The following is a 26,718-nucleotide window of genomic DNA, read 5'->3' as shown; positions in this document are numbered from 1 at the left end:
GATTTAGAATCAGACTAAAGCAGCGAAGTTTACACAAGGGATGAAAATTGGAAACTTTCTCCTTTGTTATAACATATATAACTTTTTAACTAGCTTTAAATAAGAACACTGGGCTAGATGAAAGGCAAAATGATTTTACAGAAGCCAAGCAGTTACCTTTGGAAAAACTGATATTCAGAGCATCAGCCTTGTTCTTATTGTTGCTTTATATGATCGCTATTCAAAGCAAGGGCCTCTAATCCAAGAGTTAACGTTTAATTATGAGCCATTCCTTTCATCTAATATCTCCTTCTAAAGTCATCTGAACTGGTGGCTTCCACCAGTTCTTTAACTTGTATTAGAAAATAATTCCTTTTCTTTAGCTTGGAACTTTTACACTTCAGCTTTGATCTAGGCTGAACATATTTCTACTTCTTTCACCATACATACTTTTATACACCCCTATTATATTTCCCTGAGTTACTTTTTTTCTAAGATAAAACATCCTCATCCTCCCCAGAGAGTTGCACCAGCTCTTTCATTATTTCAGTTGTTTCTTCTTGCATTTTATTCCAGTTCCATGTTATCTTAAATTAAGAAAATCTACAACTACTGTTCCTTTCCGCTGTACAAAAACTAACTGCGGGAAGAGATAGGAAACGATTTGCTCGTTCTTCCAATCAAGAAAAACTCCCTGTGACACGACTGCAAATTGGAAAATTCCAAAAATTGCTTTTTAAAGAGCATACAGGCAGGAGTATCTAACAGAGTCCTGGGCTACATTTACCAACACAAGTCATGTTTTAAACCAGGGGTCTCCAACCTTGGTAACTTTGTGAACTTCTACTCCCAGAAAGCTGGCTGAGGAATTATGGGAGTTGAAGTCCACAAGTCTTAAAGTTGCTAAGGTTGGAGACCCCTGGTTTAAACAGACGAGATGATAAATCCATACACTCAGCTATTTTTGACAAAGGGTATATTAACCATCAACTACTTCATCAGACAAGTTTATTTCATTGTTATTTTTATTTTATTTATTTGTATCTCGCCTTTATTTTATTTTTTTTACAAATAACTCAAGGCAGTGAACAAATCCAACACATCATCTCCTATTTTCCCCACAACAGCCATTTGAGTTGTGCTGCGAGAATGATTGGCTCAAGGTCACCCAGCTGGCTTTCGTGTCTAAGGTGGGACTAGAACTCATGACCTCCTGGTTTCTAGCTTGGTACCTTAATCATGAGACCAAACTAGCTCATGGTAGTACTTTATACCAGATTGAAAAAAAATTCTTTTTTTTTTTAAATTTTGAGAGGCTGATGGGTATTGATAAGATGTTAAGTTTTCTCAGGCTTTACAACATATTTCCCTACTCATTTTAAACATGCAAAATCTGTATATATCACAAAACCAGAAAGTGGAAACATGTGAACCTTGTTCTTCATGAGAAAGTACCTACCAAAACTAACTTTTGCTTCTTAGTTCTAAAAACCTATTACACAAATAATGAAGAAACAGTATGTAATGGAATTTAAATAAGAGCCCTGATGACGGAGTGGTTAAAGTCCAGTACTGAAAGCTAACTCTGTCCATAGCCTGGAGTTTGATCCTGACAGGGCTCAAGGTTGATTCAGCTTTCCATCCTTCTGAGGTTGATAAAATGAGGGCCCAGATTGTTGGGAACAATATGCAAATAATACTTATATTGTAAATCACCCAGAGAGTGCTGTAAAGCACTGTGGGACAGCATGTAAGCCTAAATGCTATTGCTATTGCAAAATTTCTTGTTGTTAATAGTAAAGTCAATAGTAGTAGTTGAGAGTGAATGTAAGTGACTATTATGTCTTAAAAGCATCTGGCTAGAAATCAGCAGACCATGAATTCTACCTCTGACTTAAGACACAAACCAGCTGGGTCACCTTGGACTAATCACTATCTCTCAGTCCTAGGAAACAGGCAATATTAAATCCAATGGAAGAGAATATTTATAGTTCAGGGTTCAACTGTAGAATCTTTGGGTGCTTTCTGAGCTTGGTTGTTTTCTTGCAGACATTTTCTTACCCAACTAGATAACATCAATAGCACTGATGTTGTTATCTAGTTGGGTAGTGAAATATCTACAAGAAAATGTCTATGGAGATTCTCAGTCATCCGGGTCATGGTTGTCTCAAAGGTGCTTTTTCAAAAGGCAACTGGACTTTCTGGTTTTTCTTTGAATGAAGACATTTTGCTTCTCATCCAAGAAGCTTCAGCTCTGAAAGAAAACAACCAAGCTCACAGAGCATCAAGGACCCCATGGCAAATTACTTTGAAAAAAGCTTGTCAAGAATACTAAAGGGACTAATCCAGGCAGCCATAAACTGACTCAGATGTACTGTGGTGGAATGTAATCTGGATTCCCAGGAGGAAAGGGCTGCATTCCAGAGGAGCAAGAGACAGACAAGTTTAGACAGTTTGGTTGGGAGGAAGAGGGTCAAGATAGATCCTCTCTAGAGGTTCTCACAGGACATCTGTAATGATGCAAATCGTTTGCTTTAGTTTGGCAAGATTTTTGTCGATGGGTGAGGAACAATAAAGGAAACTGCTTTCAAGTAATTCAGCTTGCCTTTCATGGTTTTTGGAGCCTGCGGGGACACACACAAAAGAATTTCTTCTTCAGCTTGGCAGGCTGATTAAACAGAAGGAAGGGCCATATGTGTTGGCAAAATACTTTCTTCTCACCCTGAAAAAATAGCAGTGATTGTCATAGTCAAGGCATATTATAATTTTAGAATCTGCAATTCAATGAATTCTAGTTTTTGTGCCATTGACAAAGAAGCGATGCAACAAGAATTTTGTGTAGCCACTTCCTCTCTCTGAATATTCCAGATGTCTGAAGTACATAAAATCCCCTATCTTGATAAAGATGATTTCTCTATTAAATGTTATAATGTCTTGCTTAGTGACAGAGGTTGCAGTTGCAATTGTGGTGGTAAGTCAAAGACCCACCAAATTTACAACAGCACCATAGTTCTAGTGAATAGAATCAGCCTTGCTCAAAATATGCTATTTCAGAGTAAAAAATAAAATAAAAATACACGTTTGTGTCCATGAGTACTTGTGCAGGTAGTCCTGCACAAATGCTCATTCTCAACAGTTGTTCAGCAACTGTCCAAAATTATGTGCTGAACGAAGGGACTTATGACTAATCCCTGAAATTACAGCCACTACAATCATGTGTTTGTGCATGCCATTACAGCATGCACAAACACATGATTGTAATTCTGGGCTCTCTATCTGTATTTCCACCGGGTTGCCAACTGCCCCATGATCATAGGATTATCATTTGCAATCTTCCCTGCTGGCTTCCCCAGAAAGTAAATGGGGAAGCCAGCAGGGAAAGGACACATGCCACTGCCATCTGCCAAGAGGACTTCCTCTCATTTCTGCGAGCCAGCTAAGAAAGCCCCCATGCCAAAATACACGAAGAATTTTCAGCCCCAGAGGATTTCAGTCCCAGAATGAGGTGGCTTCCAAAATTCAAGTGGTCCTGAGGCTCTTGTGCACCCTCCCCCACCCTCCCCCACATCTCCACACACAAGCCTGCTCCAACCCCCACTCTGTAGGACCTGGAGCTTGCAACTTCCGTTTAAATCAATTTGATTGTGGGAAGGTGGCAGGAAGTTGTCTAACAACTGGGGCACTCTGAAACACCAGCAACCAGGACTGCCTGGATTGCTGTTGCTAAGCAAAGTGGTTTACATCCACATTACTTAGTGACGACAATCCCAGTCCCAACTGGTACTATAGGTTGAGGATTATCTGTACGTGCATAGCCCAAAAGGTTGAAACATTTGAAGTTAATTTTTAAAAATTATCAAAAATTATCCTCATGGTGCCTAGAAAACAACCTGCACCTGAACATCAACAAGACAAAGAAGATGGTGTTAGATTTCCGGAAGAAGAGAGAGAGAGGAACCCGCCCACTTTACATTGAGGGGGGCTGTGTGGAGAGAGTTTCCTCATTTAAATTCCTGGAAGTCTATCTCAGCAAAGATCTTTCCTGGAAAATCAACACAACCCAGGTGGCCAGATGACCTCCTTTTATCAGTCCACTATAGAAAGCATCCTCTCATATTGCATTACAGTGTAGTATGCTGGCTTGACAGCCGCGGATAGAAAGACCATTACAGAGGGTGGTGAGCACAGCACAAAACATTGTGGGCTGTTCCCTGATACCACTAAATGACATCGCTAGGGCTCGCTGCCTTAGAAGAGTGAGGAAAATCCTCAGGGACGACTCACACCCTGGTCAGCACCTCTTCACTCTCCTACTGTTGGGTAGGAGATATAGAAGCATAGCCAGCCGCAACAACAGACTGTGATGACCCAGAGTATAACACAAACGTAACAAAATCCAAAACGTAAATAAATGTCCTTTGATGCCTCCAATTTGGCCCCACTGTCCAATAATACTCAATTGGAGATAAAATGTACTCAAAAATAATCTTCAAAAGAAAGCAACACACTCTGAATTTAATGAGCAGATAGACGTGAAATAAAAAACCAAACAAACTACAACGATGAAATTTTCACAACGGAACAGGAGAAGTATTTACCAAATTCAAGGAGATAACAAGGCACAGTCTGTTGGAAGGACGCCAACCAAGATAACTTCAGACCAAAATAAAACACGCTTTGTTTCCAGCGTTTACCAGTACGCAGGTCCAAACTCTTATTCAGTTCTCACACCTGCAGCCCATGAAGAGGATCGAGGCCCTCTCCTCCCGAGAAGACCACGTCTCTCCCTTATCCTCTCCTCCCTGCGTGCACTAGGATGGATAGGGGATGGGCCTGGGTCCTCCTCTGACTGCTCAGCCGGCCTCTGCCCTTCCCCAGCCTCCTCCACAACCTCCGAAGCCACACTTCCACTCCCTGTCAGCTGTTCCTCCTCTCCCTCAGAGTCAGTCTCCACCAGGGGCATGACACAGGCTGAAGAACAGTTTCTACCCGTGGGCTGTCAGACTTCTGAACGGAAAATAACTTCATGTCAACATAGTATGACAGACTTGATTAGGGACTTCTCTCCTCACTGTGAGTTGTGTTGGAGTATGTATGTGCATGAAGGGAGGCTCAGCAAATCTCATCGTACACATGTTGTACTCTGACAATAAAGGTAATAATAATAAGCTAAGCCTTTTTGTAATTCCTGCATCCATTTTATCAAACTAATGCCCTTTATATATGCTCCTATAATTCTTAGCAGGGCCTCCAAAAGTTATTTAGGCTTGGAATAATGGAAGATTTGGTTAAAAGTAGAATATTCAGTGAACTCATAGATCCTTGTTCCTTTGATAGAATTACTACAGTATTAAGGTTAATGGCTTCCATAACATTACAGCTTTTCCACCCCATTTGCTATGATGTTTCCAGACACTAACCAAAAATCTCTATTATGTCTGCAAAATGAAGTCTCGGGGATAAGTGCACTTTTATAATGTAAAAAATTTGGAAGTGCTACATTATTTCCATTGCAAAAGCATTTTTCAAACAATTCTGGGAAGGGTCAGCTAACTTGAGATATAATGACTGTAATTGTTCCAAAACTAATTAATGAGATTAATTCAAGAAAGGACAAGGGAGTTATTGGTCTGGTGGTTCTGTACTCTACCTCATGCCTTTGAAAGCCAGGATGTATGTCTGCTAAATGTCCTTTGCTGTGAAGAAGTAATTTAGACAATTAGATAAAAGAAGGAGAATGTCTACCTGACATATATTACTGAGACCTGGCTGGGCCAGGGAACGGGAGTGTGGTGTGTAGAGGGTGTTGCCCTCTCTGAAATATGCTCTGCCAAGCTTAGGGTTTAGCACCAGACAAGGCCCTACTGCAAGGGAGCAAGGGGTAATGGTGATCATCCAGAAACTTCTGGTACCCCTCAGGGGTGCTCTTCCATAATTGCTGGTTGTGGAATTCTGTTCCTGAAGTTAGGCTCACAGGGGCAATTGAGATTGTTGCTACTATACCAGCCTCCCTGATGGGTACCGACTTCCCTGTCTGAGCTGCAGGAGGTCATCTCAGGATTGGCTTGGAGATTCATAGTTCTGAGGGACACTTCAATTTGCCATCTCTGGAGCAGACCTTTGGGGAAGCTCAGGAGTTCATGGCCTCCATGACAGCCATGGGCCTCTCCCAGGCCACCCATGGCCCAACTCGGGACTGTGGCCTCACTCTGGATATGGTTTTCTTGTAGAAGTGGCTCTGAGAGAAGAGCTGATTTTGGGCTATTTTCTGTCTTGGTCAGATAGCATCCTGATGACTTTGAAGTTCTCTTATTCTACCCACTCCACAGCAAGGCTGGACCCATTTGATTGGTCTGCGCTCAGAACTGATGGAGCCAATTGGGTTCCAAAGAGAGCTGGGGGAAATACCTGCTGATTTGCTCCATGATCCTGTGGAAGTCCTAAGGGCTGCCTGGAATAGGAAGATGGCCAGGGCCTTGGAAGGATAATGCCTATGTGGCCTGTCTTGGCCCATCATTCTCATTACTCCCCATCCTTCACACAGGAGAGAACTGAAAAGGGTCAAGAGATACCTACAGCACCGCTGCAGGAAAACAAACAATGAATTTGACCACATCATGAGTTCGAGATGCTATTAAGATCTACCTTGTGGTGGTAAGAGTAGTGAAGGGTCAATACTTCTCCACTCTTCCTGCATCCACAGAAGTCCAGCAGCTCTCTACAGGGTCACCTGGGCTCTCCTTGGGAAAGGATGCCCAGATCTATTCTCAGCTGGATGCCAAGTGTGAGACAAGTCCTATGGAGATGCCCAGGGAGTGGACTCTGGATCTCTTGGACCTGAAGAATTGGACAGGGTTCTCCAGAATGTACATGCCCCACCTGTGTGCTAGATCCATGCCCCTCCTGGCTGGTTAAGGCTACCCAGGAGGGATCAGCAAGGTGGGCACATGTCTTTAACTTGACTGCCACTTTAAATGCACGCTAATCGGCATACATTAAAATGAAATTTCATTGCATACAGCTCTCAAGGGGTCACTACCTCCAATATATACTACATAAACATGATCAATCAATCAATATGCAATTAATTATAAAAAAACTATGTCCCTCAAAGAATTCATCTTTATTAGAGGGGATGTTCCTGGCTGGATTTAAAGAGGCTCTGGTACATCCCCCCCGCTCAAGAAGCCATCACTGGATCACATCATTCTGGACAATTTTCCTCCAGTCTCCCATCTTTCCTTTTTTAGAGAAGGTGGTTGACAAGGTGGTGATGTTGCAACTCTAGAAGATTCCAGAGGAAAACAGATTAACTGGTCCCTTTTTCAGTCAGGTTTCAGGCCCAAATATGGGACAGAAACAGTATTGGCATTACTTATGGATGAAGAACAAGATGGCGGTGAGCAGTTTTTAAATAAAAATAATAATGGATTGATAATAGATATAAGAATAGAAAATGTAAATAATGTATATATTTTATTTAGTTAGCTGTTTAATTTTTTCCTGCCTCAATCAAAATACACTTGTTGAATTCCAATTTCCCTAAAACATCTATGCTATAAAACAATAATCAACCCCAAAGAAAGAATTTTAAAAGTAACACAACTACCGTCAAACAAATCTGAAGAAAAATCACAAAAATCAAACTATCAAAAAATATAGTTGATACTTTTTTTGTGTGCATCCATTTTTTAGTCTCCAAAAAGTGGTAAACCAACCGATACACTGTCTGTAAATTTATGAAGGAGGATGATGCTTTTATGTTTTATGTGCTTTTGTTTGTTGTTAAAATCAATAAAACTTTTTGTTCAAAAAAAATATATATATATAGTTGATACTTTGATGATGATATTCATAGTTGAAAAGCTCTCCTAAATGGGTTTCTTTTCAATAATTTCTGAAAACCCGGTAAGTCAGATGCTTATTCCAAAGGTCAGAAAGAAAAGCAGCTCTTGCGAGCATCCATTTTTCTTTCCTTGCTAAGTATGGAACTATTGACCGATTCTTCTGGGACTTTCATTTCAGTGGGATGATAATGGATGGAGAAGATTGATGAGAAGAGGTTGCGCCAATTAACATTGTTTGCTTTTTATATAACCTCTTTTCTTTCTTCTCATCTTCGGATCAAAGCATCTCCTGGAACTGGCCAAAACAGATTAGAACTTTTTCTCCAGGAATATCATTATGTTTTTCAGATTTCATAGGCTTCTTGTTTCTTTCATCAGTTGGACAGGGACACTAATATTGCCTGTGGTAGAAATTGAGCGCACAGTTTGTTCAATTCTCCAATTTTTTAAGACTTTTTCCCTCAGGACCAGCATAAAAAGGTTTTGGAAAAGGAAAATGTATTTATCGTATGTTAGAAACACAATTTGGTTTCTGACCTTTGCTTGAAAGCTCCAGGGTTATCTATATTTATATATTGTGTACTTTGGGGGCTTTGATTGATTGCAATGTTATTAGTTATTATTATTATATACATAATTATACTTGCAGCATGTGTGATTATGCCTCAGATATCTCTATATGTGCCGTGAGGAACAGTCACATTCAAGGAAGTCTTAAGGCATTCACTTTTTAGTTCTGAACAATTTAATTTCATTCATTATCACTCATTTATTAATTAAATTTATTACACTGAATAACGATTTATTAAATTTGATTTATTTATTAAATTAATATACTGCCCATGTCACTGTTACATACTGCCCATGTCACTGTCTGGGTGGTTTACAGCAAAATGAAAAGACAATACAAAACAATTAAACATTTTAAAAGGTTAAATAACAACTAATAACCAAGCAGATAGGCAACAAGGGGAAAGGGAGCTTCTCTCTACCCCAGAGGTCTCCAAAGTTGGCAACTTTTAAGACTTGCGAACTTCAACTCCCAGAATTCTGGGAGTTGAAGTCCGCAAGTCTTAAAGTTGCCAAGTTTGGGGACCCCTGCTCTACCCCATCAGCCACCGCCAGGATAGAATGCTCCTTCCAGGGCTAGAAACCAGGTGTTAAGGCTCTTCCAGGAGGCCAGGAATGTGGGAGCCAACCTCGCATTCCAGAAGCCAGACACCACCAATCAAAATTCTTTGACAGACGGGACCCAAAGTAAGTTCATTCCACTGCAGCAAATGGGACAGGCCAATCCCATTAGCTCCTCAGATAGCGTGGGTCCATGCAATACTAATTACCCTTGCCATTGTCATAGCACTTCTAGACTATGCCACAGCTTCAGTACTTCTGTTATCCTGGACCACGTCATTGTTATACTACTTCTAGAAGAGTTTCCCCCTTAGAGTTAAAACCTGGCCCATCAGGTGGTTCTCTATTTCCAAGTTTGCCTCCTACATATTGTTCTTGTAAATTTACACATTTTCACGTAGCAAAATTCAACGTGGAAAATATTGGCCGAAGTGAAATGAATGGCAGTGTTTTCAAAAGAAGGCTGTTCTTTTTCCTATTCAACTCCTCTGAGTTGAAAACCGCTTTCACTGATGCATTGACCAAGGATTCTATATTGGTTTCCCCAACTGCTCTTGGTCAGGTTCAAAGAAACCAAGTAGGCAGGTAAGCAATTTGAGGCTGCTCCAGCTAAAAGTCCTCTTCCCTTCTCTTCATCAGGTCAGTCCTCTGAGGGAGCATTCTGAAAACGTCTTTAAAGACATCATTTATGATGATTTTAATCACAACTGTTGATATTCCCTGGAAACTTATTCTACAAGGGTTTCTTATATATATATATATATATATATATATATATATATATATATATATATATATATATATATATAATGCTTCATTGAGGTTTTTAACATTTATACATAATACCAATAATTATTAAACAGCGCTGTGACATTATATACACATTTATGCGTCCTATCAAAACTTACAATCCATAATACTTTCATACCCTCTTATTTATTATATACATTATTTACATTTTCTATTCTTATATCTATTATCAATCCAAATAAACCATGTTTCCCATAGTGCATTGTATTCTGTGTCTGTTTTCCCTTTTAATTCCATAGTTAATTTATCCATTTCTACACACTCTAAAAAATTTTTGAATATTAAGCTTTCAGGTGGTATGGAGTTTTTCTTCCAGTACTGAGCATATGAAATTCTTGCTGCTGTTAATATACGTAATATAAAATATTTTGTCTTTCTGTTATAGTTTTTTTTATTATTCTTAAGAGGAATAATTCTGGGACAAAATCAATTTTGTTTTTAGTTAACTCTTCCAACTATCTACAAGGGTTTCAATCCCCAAAGGGCAGATGTAGAAAACAGATAAATAATTAAAACCCTGTAGGAAAGAAAAGATCCTAATTATGCTTCTAGAGTGGCATATCAACCTTTAGGCTGGCACATCGACCTTTATGAAGTTGTTTTTGACGTTTCACCCAGCAGGAATTAATGACACACAAATACCTTAAACAAAGGAAAACAACAAAGCAGATGATAGTAAGATGCCACTTGTGCCTTGTTTCAGGAGGAAAAAAAAGAAGAGAACATTATTTTTACATGTCCTGAACTCCCATTGAATTCCAAACTTAATTTGGAAAATGATCGGTAAGTAAAAGAATTGGCCTTTAGGCAGGATATACTGGAAAACCACAGAACCTCTTTAATACAGAGAATCCTCAACTTATTGGGGTGGGAGAGCACCTTGGGATTATTTTCAATTGATCTTTTCACATGTGTTTGCTTAAGATTTTGCCTGTCAGGGCTGCCTCTGATCAATCCACAGGAAAGAAAACCCTTGGCTCCATAGATTAAGAGAAAAGGCACTTTTACTAGTAAAGAACTGATTCCATCAAAAGCCAGGCAAGATCTGAAGGAAACAGACATGAAAAGACAAATTAAAATAACCTCAAAGCCCACCCCACCAGTAGCCAGGGAGTTAAGAATCCAATCGTTAGCAGAGAAGATGTTTTGTGAACATCTCCAGTCCAGGTTCACCGGTCCTTTGTGCATGCCTTTCCCAAGTCGGTTGGCCTTGAAGATGTTAAACAACTCAAGCTGGCTTCTCTAAGTTCAGACCTCCAGGCTTCTCAGGAATTCCAGTCTCGTATCTCCTGTACCCTTCCCCTCCCAAATACCCATTGGTCCACCCCCTCCAGCAAGCTGGCCAGGCTGACAATTTGTTTACCGACTGTTCAAAGTGATGACGGCACTGAAAACTGTGATTGCCGATTCTTGCACTTACAAGCGCCGCATCTCAACAGTCACATGATCACAATTCAGGCACTGGGCAATTGACATATTTATGACTTGATGGTTTTTATGATAGTTGCAGCATTCCAGGGACATATGGTCCCCTTCCCAACTGATTTCCAACAAGAAAAGTTAATGGGGAAAGCTGGATTCACTCAATGATCTCGTGATTCACTTAAAACTGTACATGATTGACTTGATATAAGATGGAATCCGTTTGTGAGAATATCCCTAGAGGAAAAAAATGGATTTTGACAGGTTGTCTGAAGTAGCCCACTCTTCACAAATTATTGAAGGGAACTGATAGTCAGGGACAAGTAGTTTTGATCAGAAAAAATTTTTTTTACAACAAAATCCTGGTTGTGAAGAAATAAAGTATTTAACTGACATACGCAAGACATTTCTTTAAACCATGAAACAGGATTAATTTATAAAGAGAACATTGTTCTAAAGCAATTATTTCAGAGTGAACTGTGAAATGATTAAAAGTATAACACATGTATAATTTCAAAATAATGAAGTAGAAAATGTGTCGAAGATGAAGTGCCATCAAGTCATTATCAACTCTTAGCAACTATATTATGTGTGAGCAACTATGGCTGGCTCAGGAATTCTGGGAGTTGAAGTCCACAAGTCATAAAGGGGGCATAGTTCCCCATCTCTAGACTACATAAATAGATTTTCTCCATAATGACCTGTCTCTCATCTGTCTTTTAGCCCTTCTGACCATGCACTCATTGCTGCTGTAACTGAAGCTATCCACCTTCTTGATGATCATCCTCTTCTTTTTCTGGCCATCTTCTCCTCTTTCTTTCTCAGCTTTAAAGCCGCCTCCAGAGACCTAGTTTAGTTTACTTTACTTTATTGTCATTGCACCTCGTACAACGAAATCAAACACCATCTTCAGTGCACATCATGACCATGAAAACAAACACAAACACACATCCTTCACCCTCCACACATTGAACCGAAAACCCGCAACACTGCATTATACAGTAGAATTCAAAAGAGCTACTGCCCTGGGATACCCTACCTCAAGAGTCTTGTGTGTTCAAAGTAGGATAATCAGATCCTGGTCATTTGTGCCTCGAGAGAGAACTCTGGGTTGGTTTGTTCAGTGTTTTTAATATATATGCTTTGATTTTAATAATAGACAGTGGTATCTTGGCACTCAACTGCTTTGAAACTCATCGAATTTGGTACAATGCATTTTGCCATGAAAATTTTGTCCCAGTAATCATCATTTATTTGCTGCTCAATGCACAAGCTAGATTTTTTTTTCAATGTTATGCCTTATGAATCACGACATAATTCCTTATGGGAAGATGTGTTTAGTACTCATCATACTATGTGTCAGAATGGTCGCATAATTGGCAACTCCAAATTTCAACTAATAAATGCTCTGCCTTATACATTGGCAATAAAAATCAGAACATCAAATACAAGTTGGGTGGAAATGATCTCGTAGGCGATCCTTACTCTGTCAAGGACCTAGGAGTACTCATCTCAAACGATCTAAGCCCCAGAGCTCACTGAGCAGCATTGCCAAAAAGGCATTAAGAGTTGTTAACCTGATTTTACAAAGCTTCTTCTCCGGTAACATTGAATTGCTAAGTAGGGCATACAAAACCTTTGCAAGACCAATTCTCAAATACAACTCGTCCCCCTGGAACTCACACTGTATATCGAACATTAACACGATTGAATGGGTTCAGAGGTATTTATCGAGAAGAGTACTCCACCCCTCTATTCACAATATAATTCCCTATGTCTCCAGACTTGAAATTTTGGGATTGGACAATCTGGAACTGCACCGCCTGCAGTCCGATCTAAGCATAGTACACAAAATTGTCTGCTATAATGTCTTGCCTGTTGACTTTTTCAGCTTCAATCACAATAAATGTGACTGAAACAGGCAAACAATCAATACAAACTCAAGATAAACCGATTCAAACTCAATTGCAGAAAATACAACTTCAGTAATGGAGTGGTCAATGCCTGGAATGCTCTACCCGATTCCATTGTTACAGCCTTAAACCCTCACAGCTTCACTCTCGAACTGTCTACCATGGACCTCGCCCATTCTTAAGAGGTCCTTAAAGGGGGCGTGCATAAGCGCACCAGTGTGCCTACCGTCCCTGTCTTACTGTCCCCATTTATCTGTATTTACTTTGTTCTTGTTTATGTTCATAGCTATACTTGTTATCTTGTACATGTTTGACAAACAAATAAATAAAATAAAATAAGTAAATACAATTTTGGTACTCATCGTGCCTCCCAGAACCAATTAACGATGAATACCAAAGTACTACTGTATATGCTTAATTGCACACACAGAAAGAAAGATGCATATGATTGATTATAGTTGGTTTCTGTTTCTAATCTTTTGTCTTGAAGACTATAAGTTACTCAGAGTCTCCAGACATGAAATTACATAGCTTTCAATAAATAAATAGAGAGAAGTATCCACTTACGGGAAATCGATAACTTACAGTACAACCATTTGTTTAATGACTGTTCAAATTTACAACAACACTGAAAAACTTTTGGCCATTTTCCACACTTACAACCATTGCAACATCCCTGAGGCCATGTCATCAAAATTCAGATGCTTTGGCAATCCATATTTATGGCAGTGTCCCGGGGTCCTTTAATAACCTTTTGCGACTTTCTGAGAAGCAGTCAATGGGGAAGTCAAATTCTCTTAAGAACCAGCTTAACAACAGCAACAATTCACTTAGCATTTGTGGCAAGAAGAACGGTCATAAAATCAGGCAAAACTCACTTAACAATTGTTTTCTCAGGAACAGGGTTACAATTGGACTTCCTAATGCCACCCCCAAAAGGGGGAAAAATGTTTTTTTTTGAACTGGCCTGTCTCTCGGGACATTTCAAGGCAACACCTCATGAAACAGGCCATTCAACACCTTCTTGAAATCCAAGCTATTCAATCTGTTCCCCCCTCTCAACGGGGACGTGGGCTTTACTCTCGCCTTTTCATCGTCCCCAAAGCCTCAAGGGGGGTAGTGAACCATCCTTGATCTAAAAATTCCCAACCAATTTGTAAAATACAGACAAATTAAAATGCAGACTCTGCATTCTATTTTAGAGAGCATTTGGGAGGGCGATCTCCTCTCTTCCATTGATCTCATGAAGCCTTCCTCCACATCCCCTTTTGGCCTGATCATCGGCTTCAAGGGTCTTCATAAAGGTTCTGGCGGCATTGATGGCATCTCTGCTTTCTGTTCCAGTGAGGATCCAATGCTATTGGGATGACATTTTGATTCTGTCCTCTTCTATCCATGCAGCCCATCGGGATCTGCAAATTACCCTGTCATATCTCCAGAGCCACGGATTTTTCCACTCCCGTCCACTCCAATGGTTCCTGCTTCCCTACCAACGAACAGGAACCAGCCTCTCATCCATCAAGGTCCCGCTCCTGCCACAAATCCGGAGATCTCTCAATTGGTGGCGTTCCCCATTAATCTGGAAGGGACTCCCTTTCAGGGTCCCAGACAGGCTAGTGATAACCACCGATGCCAGCCCCCTGGGTTGGGGGTCCCATATGCAGGGCCAGATAGCTCAGGACTTTGGTCCAGGTCAGAGCTGACCCTTCCTCTAAATTGGCTAAAGCTCAGAGCCATTTTTCTAGCTCTCAAGCATTTCAGGCACTCAGCAACCAGCTTTCATGTGCTAGTCCTTATGGACAACATGGCCGCCATAGCTCATGTCAACCGATAAGGGGGGACGAGGTCCAGAGCTCTCATGGGAGAGGCGCTACAGTTGGTGTTATGGGCAGAGAAACACCTGTTGTCAATCTTGGCGGACCACATCTCCGGGATCAACAACTCCCAGGCTGACTGGCTCAGCAGGAGCCTAGTCGACAAGGCAGAATGGTCCATTCCTCCGTCTCTATTCAGGGACCTTTTCCTCAGATTCGGAACGCTGGAGGAGGATCTCTTCTCCACTCCTCAAATCGCCCAGATCACCAGATTCTTCACCAGGTTTCCTTGCCAGGGAGCTAAGGGGACCAATGCTGTTTGGTGCAGATGGCCCAAAAGTCTCCTCTATGCCTTTCCCTCCGCTTCCCATCATTCCGGCAGTAATTCAGAAGATGTTGGAGGAACGAGCGGAGCTCCTCCTCCTGACACCCTATTGGCCAAGGACGCCCTGGTTTGTGGACCTGGTCAACCTATCGGGGGCTTCTCCTTGGAGGATCCCAGCCCATCTAACCTCCCTTCATCAGGAGATTCTGATCCACCCGGAGCCCCTGTGGCTCAAACTGACCATGTGGCACTTGGGCGGCAGCGGCTAGGGGTGGCTGATCTTCCTGAAAGAGTCATCATCACTATCCTGGCATCTCGCAAACCTTCTACAAGGCACATCTATGATGCCACCTGGAAGGCCCTTCCCGAGGGTTCCTTAGGGAGGGTCTCTCTCCTGCTTCAGCCCAGTTGGCAGAGGTTCTTAGATTCCTTCAGCATGATCTGTAGAAAGGTTTGGCCCCCAACACCTTACACAGGCAGGTTGAGGCCCTCTCCTCGGTTCTTTCATGGGGTTCACTTCCTTCCTTATCCCATCACCCTTCAGTCAGGAAGTTTTTTTTGAAAGGGGGACTTCCAACCTGCACCCCCGGTGGTTCACAGGTATCCTTCCTGGGATCTTCATGAGGTCCTTAATGCCCTTACGAAGCCCCCCTTTGAACCCCTTAGAACATTGTCTCTCCGTTTCCTGACTCTGAAGGTAGTGTTCCCCATTTCCATCACTTCAGCCGGGCGGGTATCTGAGCTTGCTGCTCTTTCCATCAGACAGGACCTTTGTTCCTTTCACGATGATAGGGTTGTCCTCAGTCTGGACCCCTCATTTCTTCCAAAGGTTAACACCTGTTCCACAGGTCCCAGGACATTATGTTGCCTGGCTTCTGCCCCCTCCCGCACCATGACTTTGAGCAGCAGTGGCACACGCTAGACGTAGGAAGGGCTCTTAGAATATACATTAAGCACACTTCCTCCTTCAGGAAGTCAGAAGCCATGTTTGTTTCCTTTTCCCTTCTCACTTGGGGCACAAGGCCTCTTCTACTATTAGCAGGTGGGTCAGATCTTGCATTGAGCAGGCCTACAAAGCTACGGCCTTCCGGTTCCTCGAACTCTGATGGCGCACTCTACCAGAAACGCGGCCACTTTGGCTGCCTGGGCAACCCAAGCACCCTTGGAGAAGATCTGTCGTACAGCCACGTGGACATCTCCATCTCCTTTCATCAGATACTACCGTCTGGATGCTTTTGCCTTGGCAACTTCAGCCTTCGGCAGACAGGTGCTTCAACGAGTGGTTCAACAGTCGGTGTGATGAGCTGGACGAGGACCCGCCCATGGACATGCAAGCTTTGGTATGTCCCATCCTGGGCTCTCGATGCAGCATGGAGGAGAATGGGCATTGGTAGAAGTTACCCTGAACGCCCTTTCTATCTATGCTGTGAGAGAGCCCAGCCCCTCCCTTGATTCGTCTGGAGAGGGTAAGTCATATTTCTGTATTCATGTGTGCTTTCAGAAACACCTTTCAGTCTGTCAAGTATCTTTGTCAAAGCTGGGGTAACTTCCGGGGTCTGGCTTTTATATCTTAGTACAGACTCAGCTAAATGACATCATAGGAAGGAGTCAACCCATCCTGGGCTCTCTCGCAGCATAGATAGAAAAGGCGTTCAGGGTAACTTCTACCAACGCCCATTCTGTGCCACAGTCATAGGAGGTTCTGACAGCTACAAAAAAGACAATTGGTGTCTTCTAAATTGCCCATGCCTGTTATAGCATGTCATGTCAGTGCAGTCAATTGCTTGTCAGTGCAGGTTAGTATTAATCTCCAGGGAGAAAGGTCAATTACTTCCTTCAAAAATACTGGCTCTCCTATATGATATAGCACGCATATTTTGTATTTTAGGTAATAACACTGTACTTGTAGGAAGCCCCCTCTCTCCAAATTAAAATATTATTTATTCTTAATATTAAGAAAGGCAGAATATAGAATATTTCCCCAAAGGAGAAATAGAGAAAACATGTTCTTAAAGGGAGAAAGCAGCCCCAGTCTTTCTTAATAGCAGAAGCCCACTGAGAAAGACGGGGCCAATCTATTCATCAACAAAATGCACAGAAGGTTGGAGCTGATGGAATTAAAATTTACATCCCCCACCCAAATTCTAAGAACAGGACATGGCCTTCAGGACATATTAGGATTAATCTGCCACCATTAGAATAGCAAAAGACACAAGGCCTCACTACTTTGCACAACCTACTGGAGCATCTCAGAACGCTATAAAAATACATCCATTCCTAAGTCAAGGGGTCAGCCACCCCAGAAACATTGCTGCTGTCAATGAAGTTTCTGGAATCCAAATAAACCTTCTTTCCTTGAAGCCAGTCAGCCTCCATTTTATTTCCAGCACTTTTCTCCCAGCTTGGAACCGGCCTGGGTTGTTCTCGTCATTCCATCCTCTTTACCATATGGCTGGCTACTGCCCTCCAAAATATCCTTCTGTTTTGCTCTTCCAAAGCTCATGCAGCTGTCCTTTGGAAAAAAAACTCTTTCTATCTTATAGAGAAAGTAAGGAAGATGATGACCTTGATACAGAGATGCAGGTCCTGTTGCCTAGGCAAAGGGAGCTGAAAAATTTTAAGTCCAGAAGAGCGAGATAACATTTGTAAGGGCCTCAGCCAGCCTCCTTCTTAATTCACTGAACTACAAGAAAGAGGAGTTATCTGACTTGTAAGATTCTGTTATTAATAAAATCTTAATAAAAGTAATGTTTGCCTTCCTGTGGAGTTAATATTATGGTCTGGTTTACTTAGTGGGGCTGACACTGCTGAAACACAAATATAGAATTGCATACATCTAGTGTCAAGATTCAGAAAGCCAATTTCTTCCTGCAAATCATCATCCATTTCATTTTCTGCCTGGTTTTGCAAATTCTCAAACATCATTTCCTAATCTTAAGGCCTATTTTTCCAAGCTCTGAGCTAGGAAAAGAGCAACCGGTGCATAAATAATGTCAGCTACTGTGTGAATAAGGACTGAAAGGCTAGCTTAACTTAGCCTGATCATAGAGTGATTAAAATTAATTCACTTCTTCAATAATGAAATTGCCAGTGCTTTGGTAAGCAGTCAAGAGTGTTTGTTCTCTGTTCTCCACTGGCCCTGTAAACAGTCTTCTTTTCTTCCACTGAATAGATATTGGGTTGGTCTTCTATAGGCACAACTAGTTCAAAATCTTAAATTGAAATTTAAATAATCTGGAAATGAAATCAAACCAAACATGGTTGCTGTCTTGCCTACTAATCTGCCTTGTACAATCTCCTTTTTGGGGTAAGCCCCTCCCCACCCAGCACTTCACTCAAAAGCCAACTACAATTTTTAATGTGAAAGAAGAATCCAACTCTGTAAGGTTTCCTAACTTATATTCTTGGCTTTCCAGCTAAATAGTTGGATAAAGACAATGCTAGAGATGACTTATTTCAACAGTGTACAACAGACACTGCTAGGATAATTGATAATTATAGTTGGAGGGACACTTAAATTTTCCTTTCATCATTTCATAGTTTTGCATCAAAGCTTGCACAGCTACTAAAATGTGCATTCAATCAATGATTAAATGATTTGTAAGGAGACACAATGTACTCCCACACCTTTGAATAGCTAACAGTACAGAAACCTTTAAAAAATAAACATAAGCAATCATATGTATCTTTCCTCTATAAATATTATTCACTCAGCCGCTCAATTGTTTGTCTGTTAGAATTGTTTTATCAAAATACAGTATGCAATTTTCTTCTGCGCCTGTCGAACCTCATTAATCCTTCTTTACAACCACATACTGTTGCTTCCTCAGTATATATTTCATCAAAGCTCATGTTATTTATACACAACAATTTGATTACAGTTTCACTCTACATATTCCTCAAATGCCCTCTAACTTTTACTACTTTTCAAACAATCTTACAAAATTCCTTTTAACCTTTGAGGGAGTTAATTAAATCTGTCAGGGAATCATTCATTCACCTTAAAAGATAACGTGCTAGTTCTTCTTCTCATTCCTATCTTCTGTGTATGAAATCAGTATTTTAACCCCTTCCTCCAGTTCCCTATACTGTTGACAACAGACACCAGCACTATAAATTACTTTACCGGCAACAGAGTTGTGCCACTATTCTACTTTCCATTGATGGATACTAGCTCACTTTGTGATAAAAGATTCTGATTGACCTCCCTCCAAATGAAACTAATGGAACTGGCATGAGATAATACAACCCCTTGCTTCTACAAAATAAATTTTAATCTATCTATCAAGATTGTCACAATTGCCTGCAGCTGACTTGTACAATGAAGGAGAAGGCCAGTGAGTTTTGAAAGTGGTTCCATTTTATCCATGTAAGTTTAATTTAAAAAAAATGCCCTAAGCTGCTCAGACACTTATGGGAATGAGCCCTGTTTGAAAACCTCTGGCTTAAATGAAAACAATAAAACTGGTGGGTTACTGAAGGACACAGGATTATTCCACATTGCAGAAAATTCTACAGAAAATGGAAGATATAAACCTCAACTTTGCTTCAAGGCAGAGTAACAACATCATCACAACAGCAAGAAGGTTCAATCTAAAATTCGAAAAATAAGCATCTTACAGAAGTCTCCCATGTGTAATTTTTGCTGGTGGTCAGATCTTACCTCTTATTATACATTTCTGAAGCTGGGAGAAGCTAAGATGATCACATTGCTTATCAAGTTTGAGAGAGGGGTAATTTTATTAATGATTAATTTATTTGCCACCCATCTCTAGAAAGACTCTTTTATAGCTAGTCCTCAATTTACAATCACAATTGAGCCCAACATTTATGTTGCTAAGTGAGGCATTTGTTAAGTGAGTTTTGCCCCATTTTGATACCTTTCCTGTCACGTTTGTTAAGTGAATCACTGCAGTTGTTAAATTAGTTAACCCGGTTGTTAAGTGAATTTTAAGCTTCCCCACTGAGTTTGTCAGGAGGTTGCAAAAGGTGATCCCATGAACTCGGGAACCTGCAATCATCATAAATAGGAATCAGATGTCAAGCATCTGAACTCTGATCACATGACCATGGGGATGCTTCAATGGTAGTAAGTGTGAAAATAGGTCATAGGTCACCTTTTTTTGCGCCATTGTAACTTCAAATGGTCACTAAACAAACGGCTATATGTTGAGGACTACCTACATTTTGACAATTAGGGTTTTACTACCAATCTATAACCGTCCACATTCATGGTTACTGAGGAAAAAATATGTAACACACAGCATAAATACATTTTTAAAATGAAGAAGTCCTAACATTTGGAAAAGGAATAGCAACAACAGACACACTTCCTTCTTCTTGTTACCTCCAGAGATGCACACCTACCTCTCAGCTGGCTAAAAGTGATAATGAATTTGCTGGTCACAGACTTCAGCTCATTGTTGGCCAACGTGATGAGATGTATGCCTTCAGCGACATGCCTCATGACTTTATAAAGAGCGATAGGGAATGTAATCAATTTGCAATCTGCCAGATCTAAAGGAAGACATCAAAGGAGGAAAGGAAGAGTGAGAGAAGAAATACTGAGTTTTCCAGAACAAAATAAGCTGCGTTGTTGGCATCAAAATTTTATTAACTGCCTCTAAGGATTAGATACTTGCAGTAGAAGAATCGGGAGCAGATACACTTTGAAATGAAGTCTATCTTGATAAGATAGGGTGGAGTGTTGCAACAGACCAGAATTATCAAAGTAATAGTGTCTCCAGGAGGTTACAATGCTGGGAAAACTTTTCTGTTTTCCTACCACTTAATTGTGAATGCTATTCACTGACAAACAACAGCATGCAGGCAGGAATGAAAAATAAATTATCTGGATGATAAATGCAGATATCTATTGTCTCCACTTCATTTCAGAAGTCCATCCCATTTCTGCTCTGAATTCTTCTATCTCATAACTTCTCTCTGAAGCCCTGCCATTCAAAAATACCTAAAATTCAGTAAATGTAGAAAAAATATTCCTGCAACAAAGGAATATAATGAGTGCATTTTCTTCTTCTCTTGATAAAAGTGGTTTTTGCTCTTTTACCTATACGTGAAAAGAACACTCAAATAACTCCTCCATATTTTACATTAATCTAGCCAGCATGTAGAAGAAATATAGGAAGAAAAAGCTATTGCCTCAGTCTTCCATCCTTCCAAGGCTGGTAAAATGAGGACGCCAATTGTTGGGGGCTTTACTGTATGCTGACATTGTAAACAGCCCACACCCACCTGGCACTCAGATAAATCAGCCATCAACAAGTATATAAACAACATCTACACATCACTCAAAAGAGACAATCAAAATGCCCAAAAGGAAACCAAAAAACCACAGCACCTCCTCACCAGCAATCAATATCCACGTGAGTAGAAATTAACACTAAGACCAACACTAGACTGACAATCAAAAAGTAAATAATACCACAATCAAGGAAGTACCAAAACAAGCCAATTGTAAGCAATAATCAAGCCTAATCAAGGAACCACCACGATACTTACAGGGCAAGCCACTAGAATATAAAAATAAGAGCAAGTCCTTTTAGCACTGGTGATGTTACCTAGTTTGGTAATGAAATGCCTGCATGAAAATCACCAAGCTCAAAATATTATGGGAAATAAACTATAAACTAACTCTATCAGCAGCATACAGAGAGAATGTATACAAAATGTTTTACCATTGGCATTTACCCCCAGCAAGATTGGCTAAGATGTTCCCTAATAGATCAGCAAATTGTTGGAAGTGTAATTATAAACAGGGAACCGATTTCCATATGTGGTGGACATGCCCTCAAGCTAAAAATTATTGGTTTAAAATTAGGAAATGGCTTGAGGAAATTACAAAACAGAAAATTGAATTGAGACTAGAGACATTCCTATTGGGTATATGAAGAGATAACATAAGTAAAAAACTCCATTATATTATATGATATAGAATAACTGCAGCATGAATAGCCTTTGCCCAGACTTGGAAAAGTGACAGCATTCCCTCCGATATTATGATTTATTTTTATTTTATTTATTTATTTATTTATTTGATTTGCCAATTGTTTACAAGATAATAAGTATAAATGTATACATAGTTGTGAATACATGAAATGGGTACATATAAGAAAAATAAAAGAATAAGAGAAACAATAGGACAGGGACGGTAGGCACGTTGGTGCGCTTATGCACGCCCCTACAGACCTCTTAGGAAAGGGTGAGGTCAATAGTAGACAGTCTAAGGTTAAAGTTTTTGGGGTTTGGGGAAGAAACTACAGAGTCGGGTAGAGTATTCCAGACATTGACCACTCTATTGCTGAAGTCGTATTTCCTGCAATCAAGTTTGGTGCGGTTTACTTTGAGTTTGTATCTATTGTGTGCTCTTGTGTTGTTATGGTTGAAGCTGAAGTATTCATTGACAGGTAGGACATTGCAATGTATGATTTTATATACCATGCTTAAGTCAGACCGAAGACGCGTAATTCAAGGTTTTCAAGTTCTAGAATTTCAAGTCTGGTGGCATAAGGTATTCTACAACGAGTAGAGGAGTGGAGAACTCTTCTTGTGAAATATTTCTGGACTTTCTCAATTGTGCTAATATCAGATACGTAGTGTGGGTTCCAGACTGATGAACTGTATTCGAGTATTGGTCTAGCAAATGTTTTGTATGCTCTGGTTAGTAGTGTGATATTACCAGAGAAAAGCTACGTAGGATTAGGTTAACAACTCTTAATGCCTTTTTGGCTATGTAGTTGCAGTGGGCTCTAGCATTAGATCATTAGAGGTGAGTATTCCAAGGTCCTTTACAGAGCTTGAGTCATCAACAAGATCTTGACTATTCAGCTTGTATTTTATTTTCTGATTTTTTTGCCAATATGTAAGACAGAGCATTTATTTGTTGAGATTTGAAGTTGCCATTTGTTTGACCACTCTGATACACAGTCAAGATCTTTTTGTAGGGTAGCAGTATTGTCTGTGGTATTGAACAGCTTTACATCATCAGCGAAGAGAACGCAATTGCTCTTAATATGATCACAGAGGTCGTTTATGTAGAGTATGAAGAGAGTTGGTCCTAGAACACTGCCTTGGGGAACACCACTATTGACAGGTACTGGATTTGATAGTACGCTCCCGATTTTGACCATTTGTTGTCTGTTTGACAGGAATGCTTCTATCCAGTTATTCAGTTGTCCAGAGATACCATAGGATTTTATTTTTAGGAGTAGTTTGTCGTGTACCACTGAATCAAAGGCTTTACAGAAGTCTATGTAGATTGCGTCTATTGCTTTGCCCTGGTCGAGTTGTGTCGTCCATATGTTTTTGCAGTGTAAGAGTTGCAGATTACAGGATAGTTTTTTTCTGAAACCAAATTGTTTATTGGAGAGTAGGTTATTTGTCTCTAAGTGAAGGATGATGGATTGGTTAATAATTGATTCCATGACTTTACAGGTGACGCAGCATAAGGAGATTGGCCTGTAATTTTCAACTAGGCTTGGGTCTCCCTTTTTGAAGATGGGGATGACTGTGGCTTGTGACCATAGGTTAGGCAAGGAGCTGGTTCTGAAAGATTTTTCAAAGATTATGCTTAGAGGTTTGGCTATGGCAGTGGATAGCTTTCTTAAGAAGTAGGCACATATTCCATCCGGTCCAATAGATAGAGATGGTTTTAGGTTGCGTAGTGCTTTTTCAACATTGTCTTCTGTGAAATCGATATGTATTAGATCATTGTTGTTATCTGTGGTACGGCTAGGAAATATTGGGCATGATCCATTGCTGTTTACAAATACTGAGCCGAAGAATGTGTTAAAGATGTTGGCTTTAATGGTGTCGTCGTTGCAGTCTTTACCATCAGGTCCTATCAAGGGAGGGATGGACCTTGAGTCTTTTAGTTTGTTGTTTACAAAATTGTAAAAAGCACGGTGGAATTGGTGCTTAGAAGGTTTTCCTCTTGTTTAATGTGATAATTGGTGCATTCGGTCTTTATCTGGTGGCATAAATTTTTGTATCGGTTTTTGAAATTGGCAGCGTGACCAGATTTGTTTTTCCGCCAGAGTGATCTCTTTTTGGATTGAAGTTTCCTTATTGATATGGGTAATCTGCTTTTTTGTTTTGTTTTGGGAGTTGTTGTTGGTACATATAGTTTGATGACTCTTTTGACTTCAAGTAAAAATATGTTGTAATGGTCTTCAACAGTATTGCATCCAGTGAATAGAGATTGCCAATCAAGGGATGAGAGATCGTTGTGTATAAGATCATAGTTGCCTTTTTGAAGTTACAATTGGGAATTACATCATTGTGGTGATTTTTGTGTGGACGTATGTTGAGACAAAAGTCAATCATATTATGGTCGCTACTGGAAAAGGGTTCTTTAGTTTGTATTCCGTAAATTAAATTCAAACTATTGCAGAAGATGAGATCGAGGCAGTTGTTTAGTCTAGTGTTGTTGGTTACTAGTTGTTCCAGTCCCAGATTTGTAGTAGCATTGTAGAAGGTTGTGTGTATGATTTCAGTTGTACAATCATTTAGGGTCCAGTCAATATGAGGTAGATTGAAATCACCAAGAAAGATAAAAGGGTATGGGCAGGATGCAGCCCATGTTAGTAATGTATTTAGCTTGTTTACATGTTCGATGTCATAATCAGGTGCTCTGTAACATAGTAAGAATCGAATTGTGATATTTAAGGATAGTTCACAGATGATGGTCTCAGGAAGAGCAAGCTCCTGGGTAACTTGGATATTTTTTAGATGTAAGGATTTTTATAGAAGATAGCAACACCACCTCCTCGGCGATTTTCACGATCTGATCGGTAAACATGATAGTCTCTTACTGTGGTAATGGAGTCGGGGAGAGATGGATTGAGCCATGTTTCACAGACAAATATAATGTCAAAGTTAGCCATATTTAGGAGGATGAGAAATTCAGGTATTTTATTCACGAGGCTTCTTGCATTGAGTAGTTTGCATTTAAGGCCGGCAGTAGTTGGAATTGAGGTAGTTGGGGCGTGCGTGCCTAGTCTTGGGTGATGGTGGATCGGTTGAGGTAGGGTTGTGGTTGAGGGTAAAAGCTGAGTATTGGGTTGCGTGGCTTACTTTGATACAGTCAGCATGGTAGTCAATGTACAGGTCCTTCTCTCCATTGTCTAGACGGTTTTTGAGTTCAATGCGGAGTACACGGGAGCGGGCACGTTGCTGTATGGTTAGGTCAGGGCGGCAACGGAGGTTCTTATGGTTGGTGTTGGTTTTGGCGAGTGAGTTTATAGTATAAATGAATTTACGTTTCATTTATAGTATATTTATATATACATATATAGTATATTTATAGTATAGTATTCATTTATAGTATAAATGAATTTACGTATGATAATAAAAAAGGTTTTAGAGTGTGCACAAATGGATAGGCTTTCAATGGAAATGAAGGAGAGAGAAGAGAAGGAGAGAGAAGAGACAAATTACTACAAAATTTGGAATTTATGGTATAATTGGCTGCAAGGTAAACACAAAATAGAGCGATGAAATGAAAGATTATGGTGTGATGAAATAATTTGGTATGAATAGGCATAACTATGTACACATGTATAAATAAGTAAATAACTGCGTAAATATATGAAAATATGACATAAATCAAATGTAAAATAATTGTAATAATATTTAGTAATATTCTACATACTTAAGAATATGTCAAAGTGAGTGAACACTACTACAAATATGCTGCAATTAATGGAAATATGTTTTTAATTGTTTTTTAATTGTAGAATTTGTTAAATAAAGATTTTTAAATATAAAAAAAGTCACCAAGCTCACAGAGCACCAAGGACCTCACAGTGATACCCGTTTGTATAATATTTAGTACAGTAATATTTCAAAAAAAATCCCAAGAAGTTGGACCTAGGCTTTTTTCTTAGAGACATCTTGAAAAAGAGTTGGTTGCATAGGCTTAGTAGAAGATAGTAGAAACATGGAAAAATTAATTCAAAGCCAAATTGTTCATGTGCCAAATAAATACATAAACAAGAAACTGTTATTTCATTAAGAGTGAATTAGATGAATCTAAACAAACTACTGGAAGAGTATCCTTTATTGGGATAATAATTTTTTGAGGAAGCTAACAAATTGAGCAATAAGGAAAACTTTTTATAGTCTCAAAAATGGCTTCTCTATCTAACAACAGGAAAGCTGCATTCATCACAATATAAGATCACAGGTGTTTATTTATTAATGAAATGTATACGCCCTTCATCTCACTGTTGGAGAATTCCACAGTATAATGGGATAAACACACAACTTAATTTAATGTTTAAATAAAATAATATATTATGAATAGAACATGCACCCTGCCAAAATGAAGAAAAACTAATACAAAATATACAACATAAAACACACCCGCACATACAACACACATAAAATGTCAGACAGTTTTCAAGTCTCGTCAATGGTCAGAAGCTGCCTGGGAAGCTCTGATGAATGAATTTTGCTGG

At 39.8% G+C, this 26,718-nt stretch overlaps 1 protein-coding gene across 3 annotated transcripts in view; it reads right to left on the bottom strand.

Annotated features, from left to right (window-relative positions):
• Positions 1–26,718, bottom strand: part of LRRC20 (leucine rich repeat containing 20) — a 77,706-nt gene that overhangs the window by 32,802 nt on the left and 18,186 nt on the right. For all 3 annotated transcript variants that reach the window (XM_026681258.2, XM_087964099.1, XM_087964098.1), the window contains exon 3: positions 20,609–20,758. In XM_026681258.2, the coding sequence (XP_026537043.1) occupies positions 20,609–20,758 (150 nt within the window). The remainder of the gene's footprint in view (positions 1–20,608; positions 20,759–26,718) is intronic.

Source organism: Notechis scutatus, chromosome 4 (genome assembly GCF_049901735.1).
Source record: "Notechis scutatus isolate UNSWTSFEM ecotype Mainland chromosome 4, rNotScu1.2, whole genome shotgun sequence".
Taxonomy (NCBI): domain Eukaryota; kingdom Metazoa; phylum Chordata; class Lepidosauria; order Squamata; family Elapidae; genus Notechis; species Notechis scutatus.
This window is presented reverse-complemented; position numbering and strand designations above follow the sequence as displayed.